Genomic DNA, 14,028 nt, shown 5'->3' with positions numbered 1-14,028 from the left:
ACCACGAAGGCACGCTAAGAATTCGGGAGGACCTTATATACTGTATCTGCAGCATAAGAGGAACTAAAAATACTAGGCGAGTCGAAGAAAGGCCTCTCAAGTTGTAAGGTAATAGGGGAAGAGGGGTGGGAAAAAAACCTCGAACGCGTGCTCCGCAATGCTGCCCATCAGAATTAGGGCGGAGTTGGGTAAAGTAGTACTATCACCTATATGATGCTCAATGTCATGACAATGACACACACAATCTTGTTTTTCTTGGCAATATAAAATTTCTAGATCTGTTCTGATTAGGTCAGATAAGTGAGATTAACAACAACGAAGACTTATCGTAGTATAGTATACGGAATTCTGTTTTTAGCAACTTATCGCAGCTAATTATATTTAATATAAATTTCCAAAATACAAAGCCTTCTTTCGAAAAATGTAATACTTAGAAGGGGAGAGCATCAGAGCACTTCATGACAGATACTAATTCTTATCGTTCTCAGAAGATAAACAGTTGAGGGGAAGAGTGTTTTTCTCATCCTCTGACGTGCATACATTGCAGATTAGCAGCAGATTTAGAAGTGGAAAACCCTTTTATAACAGCTTCTAGAAGTTACTACTCAGTTTGCAGTTGTTTAGCGTGTACTTGTTTCATTATCCCTTTTGAAAATATGACGAGGTAAGCTTGTATTATTTAGCATCATCGTACTCCACCTCTTCAACAATTCACACAAATATAAAATCAATGAATACTGAAGATGTTATTAACTACTTTATTTTCCCATTTTATACATATTTCTCTACTGGCACAATGTTTTTTCTAATGCAGAAAGCTCATGTCATAAGTTAATAGTTCAACTTTTATAAATTAAGAAAAACATACCTTTGGGTTAGTTTAAGTAGTCTCAGTTTAGAAATGATTCAATAGCTTTTAAACAGAAAGCATACCTTTGAAATAGACATACATATATTGAAAACGTAATTTTTGTGGTAATTTGTTTGAAGTATATATTATGTATGAATCATTTTCTCAGAAACGTACTGCAAGATATGCGTTTTTTCTGTGTTTGGTAATTTAATCTAATAAATTGTCCGGAAAAGATAAATTCTGGAAGAATGAAAGTAATCTCTTTAATATTTTAATCTACATATTTCCTTTTCTGTCTTCGGTAGCAAGTTTTAAATAATGATACAGATACTATCCTGTAAATTTCTTGAAGTCAGTTTTAATTATCTTTTTTTAAGAAAATAATGAAGCTGCTCAAGTCTATTAGGTTAATTTGGATTGTTAATATTCTTCGCTTTCATCTTATACACTGTTGGATTATCAGTGAATTATGTGATGGCTCTGTATTCAGATTATGGCTCCTGTTTTTTAGCGTTACTACAAATAGCATAGCCAGTTTTCCAAATTTAATTAAAAAGGGTTCTGTAAATAAAATTCAGCTCAGTCAAACATTTCATGTATTCAATTGAAATATACATGAATGAAGTCTTGTTATCTTGGTATAATCTGAGGAGTCGAATATATTTTTAAAAGTATCATTTACAATTTTTATGAAAGTGTTTGTAGTTATGCTACACTGAAAAAGTGCAATTTATTTTCAGCTACGTTCCCGTGAGACTGGCATATAAAACAGTTGAACCTGTTACCGGCGCCGGAGATAAATCGCCGATTATTTTCTTACATGCGTGTACACTTTCCAGCGATGCTTGGGGTGATATCCCCCAAAAACTTGCCAACGAAACGAAAAGAAAGGTAAGAAAATTATTTTAAGTTCGTGAATTATAAGAATCATTGTAATCACTTCATTAATTATTTTTTAGAAAAAATGGTAATGGTGCTTGCGTAGTTAGTAATTTCTGTATTGCCAATGTTCTGGCAATACTTTCCGATGACATCATTACTTCTACGTTTGAGAATATCTTGGCGTAATAACACTTGAGCTGGATTTCTGGGGAACGTTTTCCCTGAGTGCGAGTTACAGTGACGTGTTGAAATTTTCCTTTTTTTCTTTCAGTAAAGCAACAAAAAATTTTCAGGTAGCTTCCTACAGATGACCTTCCTGTTTCACGGAATAGCATCTTTAGAGATCTATTGTTATCAGAAGCAATCAGTGCTTAGTTGATGTAAAGAGCTGGGTTTATGAATTTAGAACAAAAAGCAAAGCACACTGCGTCTCGACTCAGCTGTAAAGCGATTTTCTGTCCGTAAAGTGTAATTTCATTACATTCTGTTCCTTTCACATTGAAAGAAATATTTCCTTCGTAACTACGTGCGCTATTTCAATGTTAAGAGCATTCCGCTTTAAAAATACATAGATTGTTTTATGCTTCAATGCATCGATAAAACAGATAATATTCATTTTGTTTCGCTCTTTACATTTGTTTTAATTACTTGTACGGATAATTATTTAAACAATAGCTTTTCTATGAGCATGGCTGCAATATGCAGCAGATGTGGATGTTTTGCTTAAAACCTTCCTTTCCTATTTGCGAAAACTAATTTGTCTCATGCGTTCCGAATTTACTTTCTGCAGAGAATGAATACATAATGGACATGAAGTAATGAAATGATAATACTTTTAATATGAATGGTTTTTAATCAAAAATTCATTTACTGGTAACCTCCATACTCGACATTAATACACTTTTACGCAATTAGCATACTGGAAAAATTTATTATTATTCTTTTTCAAAAATTCTGCATCTTTTATATTAAATCTACTCAACTATAGTGTCGTAAGAAATGCAATCTCATAGTAATCTCATAGTACACGTGCAAACTCATAGTACACGTGCTGCTCATTTCATTAATAATAATAGACTTTTCGTTTCCACAATCAAAATGCAAAAAAAGCAGTATGAAGATGTACTCTCGAGGCCAAGGCATTCTTAATCACAGACGAAATGATGTCATCGGAAGACATAACTAATCACGAGGACGAATTGTCACTATGCGCGCGGTGCGGTATGGAATGCTTGTATGCAAGTAGTATCAGTCTTGCTAAGAATTATTAGTATTCAAATTTCATTCTTCCCATTGGTTGCGGCCATACTGCTGCTGCATAAAATGCTTTCGTTTCAGCTACTGTGGTTTTTTTTTTTAATATGCTGATTTTGTTCCTTGTTGGCTCCTCGGAACTGCCTTACTTTACGAGGTATTGCATTTGATTTGAGTCGAAGAGCTTGAATCTGCGGAATCAACGTGGATATGGAGAGTCACAGGTCGTTGGTGTAGGAGTACAGTCCGCCTTCTTGTAGTCAACTTAGTTTGGTGGGATATGGGCTCTTCTACATCAGCAGAGTGATACGACGCCAGTTGTCGTGCTGTTAGTGATCTACTGCATCTTGCACAGAGCAAAAGGAAGTGACCGTCCTCCCTTTGTAGTAGTAATCTTCCGCCTTCCAGGTCCATGTCTTCTACAGGAGTCTTGTACCCTTTGGTAACGATTCCACAGACCACTGATGGCACTCTGATGCACATTTAGTTCTCTCGCAACAGTGGATTCTCTTGCACCAGCTTACAACATCATGACAGTCCACCAACGCATTTCATCGTGTAGATGGTGTCTTCGTGCGGATGGTGCTTTCCGCTTTAATAGTTATCTGGGATTACCCAGAACTATCGCTCCTTGCGAACTGACGCATCAGTCATCCATGATCCTTTTTAAAGCGTTCTAATGTGAGTGATATTTTTTTAAGGATTGCGTTTTATGCTAATTTTGGTTGCCTATTTGCATTCGGCAATGTAAATTCTACCTCACTGGTAAACTTTATATTTTAATTCCCTTTTTTGCATTCGGATCTTTTCCTTTAGCGTTTGTTGCTTAAACTTTTAGCGCGAGTGTAATTTAAATTTGTATATTAGTGACTTTAATTGCTATTATGTTGTCTTTGGGTGGTATATTAAAGGCTTTAATTAATGTTATTGTTGTCTTTGAGGTTAAGACCCAATAACAGCAGCACATAATCCGATTGTTATCCTTTTAGAAAATTTAAATTATTACTATTTGAAATTATTTGTCATTTTCTTTCAGGTGTACCTGTTAGATGCAAGAAATCATGGCGACAGCGAACGGTCAGATGTGTTCAACTTCGATATCAATTCCAATGATTTGGTGCACTTCATGGACACAATGAACATTCCCAAAGCTGTTTTGTTGGGACATAGCATGGGTGGAATAACTGCCATCAAGACAGCTCTTAAAAACGTAACTATTTAAAAAATAATAATAATAATTTTTTAAATAATTAGAAATTTAAATAATAATTTAAATTTTATTTATGAATTTAACAAACCTTCTCTATTCGGGAAAAGCAACTTTAAAGTTAATGCAAATTAAAATTATATATATATAATTTTCAAGTTTGGGAAAGGAGGCTGGAGAACGACCGTTTAGTCGTTAGTATGGTGAAACGGGTGCGTGGGCAAAAACACATAACATTTTTAAAGTGAGGAACATAAAAGCCTGCAAGATGTACTGGAACTGAATTGACCAAATTGGAGAACAAGATTTTAAATGCAGCATTAATTTTTCACTAACTGTCATTCCATTTGTCTATGACACGTTAATTCTAAATTCAGAAAACTACGTTTCAAAGATATCATCAAAGATATTTATATATGTTAGTGAAAAATATTAATTTTTCACTAACTGTCATTCCATTTGTCTATGACACGTTAATTCTAAATTCAGAAAACTACGTTTCAAAGATATCATCAAAGATATTTCAAAGATTATGCAGGCATCCAGCCAGCACTTATAGGAGTGAAGATCAGATTTATTGATAGTTAAACAGTACTATATCGGCTGAATAACAAATAAAGTTAAAATATATGGTAATTCCTGTATGGGTTGAAAGCGAATCATTTAAGAAAAGATAGATTATTAAATATTATTTTATTTAATAAGGCGTTAAAATATTTTTCTGTGAAAAATGCAGTATAAAGAAATAAAGTCTTAAAACTTTTAAAGATTTTCTTAAAATAAAATTAAAATTTTTTTTATTAAATACTAGTAATGAAAAGTTATATGAAATCTTTGATGAATGTGAAACATTTGAAACATTCTTACACCACAGTCGGTTTTCATTCTCATGGTCATTTTCTTCACATCTGAATGCTTGAAATTATTTAAAATGGTTTTGTTTCATATATTTCAAATGTTTACATGAGTCCGCATTCGTAATTATCAAAATAACCGTCTGTAGAACATACAAACCATTCATTTGAAGCAGAGCAAAATTATTGCAGGGGATTCATTCATATCTAAATGTGGACAGTTTATTATTCTTTGAAGCAAGTTAATTCAGTTTTAATATTAGGTTAATCAGTATTATCCTACATATTATGCTCTAAATTTACGTGTTTAGTTAGTAAATACGCTTAACATCTGTAAGCTCAATCTGTTCACTATGTATTAGAAATCATTTATCAGTAATATACCATTTACGTATTCTCAGTCTTAGTCTAGCCGTGCCAAAATTATTTTTGTTGTAACAAAGAAAGGGATGAGACAATTCCTGCTAACTTTTGGTAGCCTCCAGAAGTTTCCGCTCTCCTTCACTTCTCACTTGTACATTTGGAAGCTTAACCCTTTCGCTTAACCTTTGTTTTTCGCAGCGTGTAATGTTGTTTTCTTTGCACATACATAACTTTCGTAGTGGATGAATGTAAATGAATATTAAGTAAAATTATAAGGAAATAAAGCATAATGGAAAAGTAATAATATCTCTGCTTATTTCTCACAGCAGGATTAATTTGATAACATCTGATCCAGGCGGTCCACTCCTCTTATTTTGTTGTTGTAATCTTTTACAATTATTGATTTTTTTACAGTTCTTTTCCGTGTTCCAATATCAATCATCGAGTTATTATGGACTGTACTCATCAAACGTATATCCTTCTTGTCTTTCCAATTCACAACCTCATTTTTTCTCTTTTTCTGCTGAGTAGACGTTGAAGCCATCTCTCACTGTCTTGTATCTTATGTAAAATATTGCGAATATTCATAAAATCCGGGGCAAATTCAATTAGAAATAGAATGCCTGATTAGTGCTGCAATCTAGGAGGTATTAAAACAAAAAAATATATAAAATAAAAATAAAAACTCAAAAAATAAACATTTAGAAAGCGTTTTAAACGTTTAAAAGTTTTAAAATGTAGAAGAACGCTTGAAGAGCGTTACGGCCGCCCTGCGGAAGTTTCACTTGAACGCGCTAGACGCGTTACGGATGACGAAGAGGTTAATATATACTCTGAAATAAGATAAATTTTACTTTAAGGCAAGGAAGGGGATTCATCTTGCAACAAGGCAATGGAAATTCGAACCTCAAATTTTTTAATTTTTTAAACACGCTAAGCCTGCTCTCTACTATTTGTCCTAAACTGGCAAAATATGCGAGAAGGAAATTAATACACAGAGAAAAATATTTTCTTTCAGGTGTACCAGTTATTTATTCTATAAAATGTACTGTATTTATTACCAGTACTGTTAGGGAACCAGTTATTTAGAATTTGCAAAGTAGCGCAATCTACACTGAGCCGGAAAAAAAAAAAAAAAAAAAAAAAAAGAGGGACAGTTCTATTTCTCCTGTTCTACTCGGCCGATTAACGAAATTTAACTTGCTTTTTTTATGTCTCAAAAAAGCGACTTAGGGTATGTATTAGATTTATATAAAGCGTTGTCCTAATATAGGAATTTTGACACAAAATCGGACTTTTTCTGAAATAACATACCAATTTTTTTTTCCATATTTCGATTCTATGACTCAAATTACGCCAAACTACCGAGTTTTGTAAATATAGTTTTTAAAGAATAGTTTTTAAAAACTTAAGCTCTCAAAATTTTAGCTCCTCAATGTTAATTGAGTTTGGTATTACTCTCTTTTTTATTAAACTTGTTTGATTCTTCCTTTCAACTTTCGAAATTCAGGATCATTCCAAATAAAATTCACCCATTTTTTATGATTTATTTTTTAAATTTGTAAAGAAAATTTAAATTTGTATTTTTAAATAATTTTTATAAATGTTTCCAAAAAATTGGATTATAATCTATGAAAAATTTACCATCACTTTAAAGTAGACACATTTCTAAACATACCTACAAAACATTATAGTATTTTATTCAAAATTTCGGAAGATATACGTGAATTTGTATATTGGCACGATTTGAAATTTGGCATATTTCTTGAAAGCGATAAAACATCAAATGTTGTTTAGACACTTTGCTAAAATTATTTATAAGTAAGAACGATGTGACTTTTACCCCCCTTATGCACAATGTAAAAAGACAGAAACAAGGTGCATTTTTTTCCGCTCCGCCATAATGGAAAGGAAAGGAAAATTGGTTGCTATATATTAAGAAGTTCGGCAAGTGAATTATTCGTGGCGCAAACTGAAAACAATTGCGCAAAAATTTTTGAGTTTCTCTGTAAATTTCGCACCAAATTTTCCAAAATTTAATATCTAGGTATAATTTGAGTCGTAGAATCGAAATATGGAAAAAAAAATTGGTATGTTATTTCAGAAAAAGTCCGATTTCGTGTCAAAATACACACATGTCCATAAATTAAGGATAATGCAAAATCAGGCAAAGGAAGAGTTAGAAGCAAAACAAATTTGACTTATTTGTAAAGCTTATTTATTAAACAAAAGGTAAAGAGCAAAAAAAAAAAGATGCTATATGTTTGATATTTAAAATAAAAATTAGCAATTTTTTCTCCCTGGAGTAAATTACAAAAAAAAAAAAAAAAAAAAAAGATTTACAAAAAACCAATATTACATGTTTGGTATGATTGTTAATACATTGTATGTCCCCCAGACGATGCAATACAGTCCGTACAACGCCTAGATATGCTGAGTATCAAATTATCGATCTGATCTTGGGGGATATTACATCACTCAATAAGCAATGCTCTCCGAAGTTTCGGTAGACATGTAGGAGGAGGTTGACGGGCTGCAACTCGTCGGCCAAGCATGTCCCACACGTGCTTTACTGGATTCAAGTCCGGTGAGAATGCTGTCCTGTCCATACGGGTGATATCCTCCGATTGAAGGCATTCGCTTACGATGTTTGCACAGTGAGGACGGGCGTTGTCATCCATAAACACAAATTGTGCGCCCATGGCGCCCCGAAACAAACGTACATGTTGTTCCAGAATGACGTCCCGATAGATTTGGCTTGTCATGGTTCCAATTTGAACATGCACCTCAGTTCTGGAAACCAGAATAATTCCACCCCAAACGAGCACTCCTGCACCACCGTAGTGGTGTCGTTCAATGATGTTTTCTTGGTGGTAACGGGTACCTGGAGCTCTCCATATGAAAGTCCGGCGAGAATCAGGCTGCAAGCTAAACCTGGATTCGTCGGAAAACATCACAAAAGACCACTGTTGCGGTGTCCACGATGCATGCTCTCTACTCCAGGCTAACCGCAGGCGACAGTGAGTTGCAGTAAATGGAACGCATCTGACAGGTCTACCAGCATATAGACCAATCTGCCCTAAGCATCTGTACACGGTCTGCCTTGAAATTGCCGGCTGAAGAGAGCTGACGAGATAGGTCTGAGGCTGTGCTCCGCCTGTTTCTTTTGGCAGTAACTGCCAAATACCGGTCCTCATTCGGCGTTGTAACTCTGGGGCGATCTGTGCTGTAACGTCTACTCACCATCATCTTGGAATCGTTGCCAAAGCCTGGAGATGACACTCTGGGCATTTCCAAGTTCGTCTGATACTTCCAGTTGGGTACGCCAACATTCCAGACGGCCGATAATTCTACCACGTAAAAAATCATCCAAATGCGTCCTTTGTGTCATAACTATTCGGTTATTGCACTGAAATGCTTATAAAGCGCCTGCGAACAATTTTACTTCTTTGCCTGTTTTCCTTATATATCACTCTCTTACACTCTCGTCATTGTGAAGTACCATAGGTGTCATCTGGTTACTTCCTGAAATTTGCATATAATTCTTGAAGTTGTGTGTAGTGATTTTACAGGTGATATATTTATTTAAGAGTTCGATTTCCGCGTGACACCGAATTATCCTTAATTTATGGACATGAGTGTACCTATGTTAGAACAACGCTATATATAAATCTAATATATATCCTAAGTCGCGCTTTCGAGACATGAAAAAAAGGTCAAGTTGAATTTTGTCAATCGGCCCAGTAGAAAGGGGAATATAGAACTGTCCCCCTTTTTTCCCCCGCAGTGTGCAATCGCGTAATAATCAGGAACTTATTATAAGACATACAATTTTTCAATCAGTACGTTTGGTTTTCTGTAAGTTTCAAACATTAATAGATAGCATAATAATGCAATTGACCCGTTGCGCATAATTTCATATGTTGTTAGCTTATCTCCAGTCTTTTAAATAAAATATGTAAAGAATGGGATTTGTTGATCTGTATTCTAAACGCTATTCTGTTGCAAATGTCTCACGTTTTTTAAACCTGTGTGATCTTCAGTGAACGTTTATCATAATATTGAGACATGATTTTTTTATAGTAAAATATTTCCATTGTCATGTCTGTAATTTATGCAATCGTATCATTCGAATTCTTCTTATTTATTATTTAAATTCTCCTGGTATATTATTAATGTTTATTTCATGACAACTCTATTGGGGGGGCGTCGAAGCTTGTTCCAGTGATATTCAACATAGAAGAATGGTTTTATAACTCACTAAACATGAAATTTCAGCTGCTTTCCAATGAATCAGATTTCAGGTTAGAAGTGTATTGGAAAAAACGGAATAAAGGTGCAAAGTGAGAAGGTCGTTTTGGAATTATAGTGAACAAAATATAATTTTATTCCTGATCTTGTGTGAAGCTTTACAGTTTCTCGGAAGGTTAATATCGTGAAATTTTAGTACTATTGACAGCTATTGATTAACTAGGGTAATACTGGGAACAACGTCCATGGTTAACTTAATCGCAGTTAATCGGAGAATATTGAAATGAACGTAGAAAAAGAAATGTCTCATATTATAATTAACGGAAATACTTCTTTTAACAATTCATGTACACTTTCGATCTGTTTAATATGAAAAAAGAATTCATTTGATTGCTTAAATTAAATCAGTATTCCAAACGAAATGAACACACAGTATATAAAGGTATATTGGAAAAAACTAAGTTGTAAATGACATAATCATAATATTAACAAAAGAATTTGAGCAATGTCATTGAGTTTAAACTCCCGTTAAAAATACCAGATGAAACTGTTTTTTATTGTAAAATGTTTATATATTTCGAACTAGGTATAATTAAATTATGAAGTTGTGAATACGGTTGTGGACAAAAACGGTTCCCAAACACTATGGCATTATCTGCTTTCACTGTTGTTACCTCGAACATATTTCTCTTTCTGTTTCCGATATATAGTTTTAGTTTACGATGAAGGTCTGAGACAGCAATTTTTTTATCGTTTTGCAATAAACGGATTTATCCTGCTTTTTAGACAGAGTTTGTCTAATACTCCACCATGTAAGTCCGTCTTGGTTGATCGAGAGTTACCTGTGTGTTACATAAAGATATGAAGTTTCACAGTTCAGGATAAATACACGACGAAAACTGTGTAAAACTGTGATTATCTCAGAATTTTGTATTTGTTTATCTCCTACTTTTATTGTTGTAATATATGCAACATCAATTTCAGAAAGAAAGAGTTGAGATGATCATTGTAGAAGATATGACAGTAAGAAAAGTGTCCAAACCTATAATGGATGTCGTAATTAAGTACATATCTCTGGGACAACAAGCTATTGAGCAAATGCCAACAGATGTAGATGAAAACGGTGCTAAGAAATTCATTCTTGAGTTCCTTTACAAGCACTTAGCCGCAGAAATGGTAATTCATTTATCTTGCAAGCAGTTGCTTAAAATGGTCATTTTACTTTCGCAATTAAAATCAAATTAATTCTAAGTTGCGTAATTTACAAATAGCATCTGATGAATTAAATAAGTATGTATTTTTCTATTGTAGAAAGATTTGTTAAAAAGACGTGGCAATGTTGACCCTCAAATTATTGCTCTCAAACGCAATCCAAATGGCCGCTATGATTTTAAAGCCAACATTAAAGTAATATTGAATGCAGTGAAGAATGAAGAGACTTTAATGTCTGAACCTACTGGCGTTTATGATGGTCCGGCTCTCTTCATTTACGGAAAATTTTCTCCTTTCTTGGTGTAAGTATTTCTTTTCTTCAATCAATAAAGACAAAGCTATCAGCATATTACACCTCTTCCTTAAACAAATTATCTAAGAAATATTAGAAGATAAAGAAGTTCTTCGTTATTTATAATGGTATTTGTTAGATGGTGTTAGTGTAAAGTATAAAGTACATTATAACATATAGGACGTCAGTATAATTAAGTTACAGAAGGGATGCTCAAACTAAAAGTTTACTTCCAGAAGAAAGAGATTTTTTAAAAACACTATACATTTTAATTATTAGAAATTTTAAATAAACAATGGATGTTTGATATTCTGTGTATTCCATTTATAAATATATAATTGCCTGTTCATTGCATCTTAACGATAATATCATGCTCACCTCTTTTCTGTAAACGTTTTTGTAACCTAGGCTTGAGGTTCTCCATTGCGCGCTGTATCAGGACGTGGGGTATTGTCATCACTTCCTAACGAACATTAATTTGAAGTTTATTGCATGTTTGAGGTCTGTCGAGAGGCAATGCTTTTTTTCAAGCGATCTCAAAGGAAATAATAACTGAGAGAAAGGCTAGGAAATTGAGGAAGCCATGACAAACTACCAGCTCGAGCTATGACGTAGCAGAGGAACATTTCACCACCTCCATAAACGCTACGGACGATCTGCTTTTGTTGAAACCATATTGGCGTATATTAATGTCACGTCTACTTAATTCTGGTAACAGGAAGCCTCGTAGTATTAAGACATAGAGATCAGAAGTCACAATTACAACTTGTGCACCTTCCTCAAAGACTTATGGGTCTATGTTTCCAAACCTTACACCACTGCGCTACATTGTAATATATCTTATTTAAAATGCCAAAAATCCTCAGTTGTCTTGGGTGATACTCGACTACTATCGAAAGTTTTATTTATTCACTTAACCGGAAACTAAGCAAGGTTCCGGCACATTTTCTGTAAAAGCAAAAAAGAGAATTTCTGTCACTTTGTTTTCCTATTCACGTTCTTTTAAATTATTAAATAACTATAATCTCATAAGAATAAATATGAAAGTACCAAACTACCATCTAAGAAACTTGGCTTGGTATTGAGTCTCGATCCACAGCCAGGAAAATCTCGAATCTGTGTCTGCCTCACAGTCTCAATGTTTTCTAGTACTGCTGTTGTTTCAAAAGGACTGATACATGCAACTTAATTCATTCGTAGACAATAGCCATCATTCATCACTCATTTAACTCGAATGTTTCCTGACGTTCGCGCAATCCTTTCATTTTTGGCGGATACTTAATTCTGGTGGGTACTGCGTTGGTACTTAAATTTTACGTACATCTTCAGGAATGTCAAACATTCCTTTGTAGAATAGAATTGCTACAAAATGATATTTATTCCTATACACAGTTTAGCCCTACTAATTCCAACTTTGTCATGTTCTTCTGAGGCACTTTAATTTTAATTTTCTGTGTCTTAAACTCGTGGACTTTGAACATTTTAAAAGCGACTAATTGCAAAGCAATTTTTTTTTATTTAGAAATAGCATTTTCATTTAATCACCCCATTAAGATTCCTGAGAACGTTACGAAGCTTGACAGCAAAATATTGAATTTTTGCTTATAAAATATGCTAAAGCAAATTTTAAAAAAATACATTCTTTGTCAAATAAATCACGAATAATACGAAAAATCACAAATAAATACGAAACCTTTTATCTTTTTCAGAGGAGCCGATGAACCATACACAAAGAACTTTTTCCCAAACGCTGAATTCGAGCCAATCGAAGAAGCAGCCCATGGTGTGCACATAGATTGTCCTCAGGAATTCACAGCTGCAGTTTTGAAATTCTTTTCCCGAGCCTGATGTTGAATAAGAATCGAAAGCTGAATTTTTGCTATACATTGGAAGCATTACCTCATATTTCAGAGCTTAAAAGTGCCTTGTAGAAAATTGTATAACTGATTCTTAATGTAATAAATATGATTTAATATAATGTGAGTTCTATTCTGTATAAAAGAAAATGAAAACCTTTCTTTTTTAGGAAATTGTCTTACAAGCCAAGTAGTGAGGAGTATAGTATATATTACGAAGGAATAATTAAATACGTTGTTCTTTTCAATACACTTACATTTTCTTTGTCTAAATTTGAACAATTTTCCCCAATTCCTTTTATGTTTGATATTTTTATATGTATACGAAATCAGTTTACTGTATGGGCTATGAAAATAACCGTCGATTTATTGCTTCAGATGAAATATGGTTAAAAAATTATTAAATGCTTCGTCAGCGTTCTCTGATTCAGAATTTTTCCTTTTTGATATGCACAGAAGGTACTCGATATCGCTAATTTCCTTCTTAGTTTGTTTTCTGGTCGCTTTCGTGATTTATGGTAATCTTGATTTATGGTAAATCATATCTGTAACATGAAATCTCTTTCTAGGTCTTCTAAATGATGATAAACTCGTAGTGATCTTTGATATGACTCTTTCTTCTTGTATCCTTTGTAGGGTTTATATTTATTTTAACTAACATTTATTTTAAGTTTAAATTATCTTTCCTGTCAAGCCTTACTTTCCCCTGGAACTGCCAATGCCAGAATATGTAAATTTTAGTAGAACGCGCAAGGATTCAAATTATCAGCGGAAGTATTCTGATTTAAATAGAAAGGAAACGAGTTCGGTGTGTGATATTCTTACTTCACGAGCGCGGAGGTAGTTAGCGAGAAATTGAAGAACCCCGCGTTTCGGCCTATGTGCTTGGCGGGAAGTAGTGTTAATCGTTCAAGTGAGCTTCAAGTCTGCTGAATTAGCAGCGGTATTGTAAAACGCGGTGAGTTAGTTATTTTTAGAGAGCCTCGTAGTTAGAGTCTTGTCTT

General features: G+C 33.8%; 1 protein-coding gene across 1 annotated transcript; it reads left to right on the top strand.

The window, feature by feature from the left end:
* Positions 1-504: 504 nt before the first annotated feature.
* On the top strand, positions 505-13,146 carry LOC118204597 (sn-1-specific diacylglycerol lipase ABHD11-like). The gene is made up of 6 exons (XM_035376905.2): positions 505-664; positions 1,594-1,744; positions 4,026-4,199; positions 10,649-10,840; positions 10,976-11,178; positions 12,878-13,146. Exons 1-6 carry the CDS (start codon positions 657-659, stop codon positions 13,014-13,016), a joined length of 867 nt encoding a protein of 288 aa, XP_035232796.1. The 5' UTR covers positions 505-656; the 3' UTR covers positions 13,017-13,146.
* The last annotated feature ends 882 nt before the right edge of the window (positions 13,147-14,028 follow it).

This window comes from Stegodyphus dumicola, chromosome 3 (assembly GCF_044657685.1).
Source record: "Stegodyphus dumicola isolate Sdum_Otavi_A_Nest chromosome 3, ASM4465768v1".
Lineage (NCBI taxonomy): Eukaryota > Metazoa > Arthropoda > Arachnida > Araneae > Eresidae > Stegodyphus > Stegodyphus dumicola.
Note: the sequence above shows the minus strand (reverse complement) of the source record. Positions and strands in the feature narration are given on the sequence as shown.

Excerpts from the sequence above, each read along its gene's own strand:
- LOC118204597 (XM_035376905.2), top strand. Across the intron at positions 1,745-4,025 it reads CCAACGAAACGAAAAGAAAG|GTGTACCTGTTAGATGCAAG; the intron begins GTAAGAAAATTA and ends ATTTTCTTTCAG. Across the intron at positions 11,179-12,877 it reads AAATTTTCTCCTTTCTTGGT|AGGAGCCGATGAACCATACA; the intron begins GTAAGTATTTCT and ends TATCTTTTTCAG.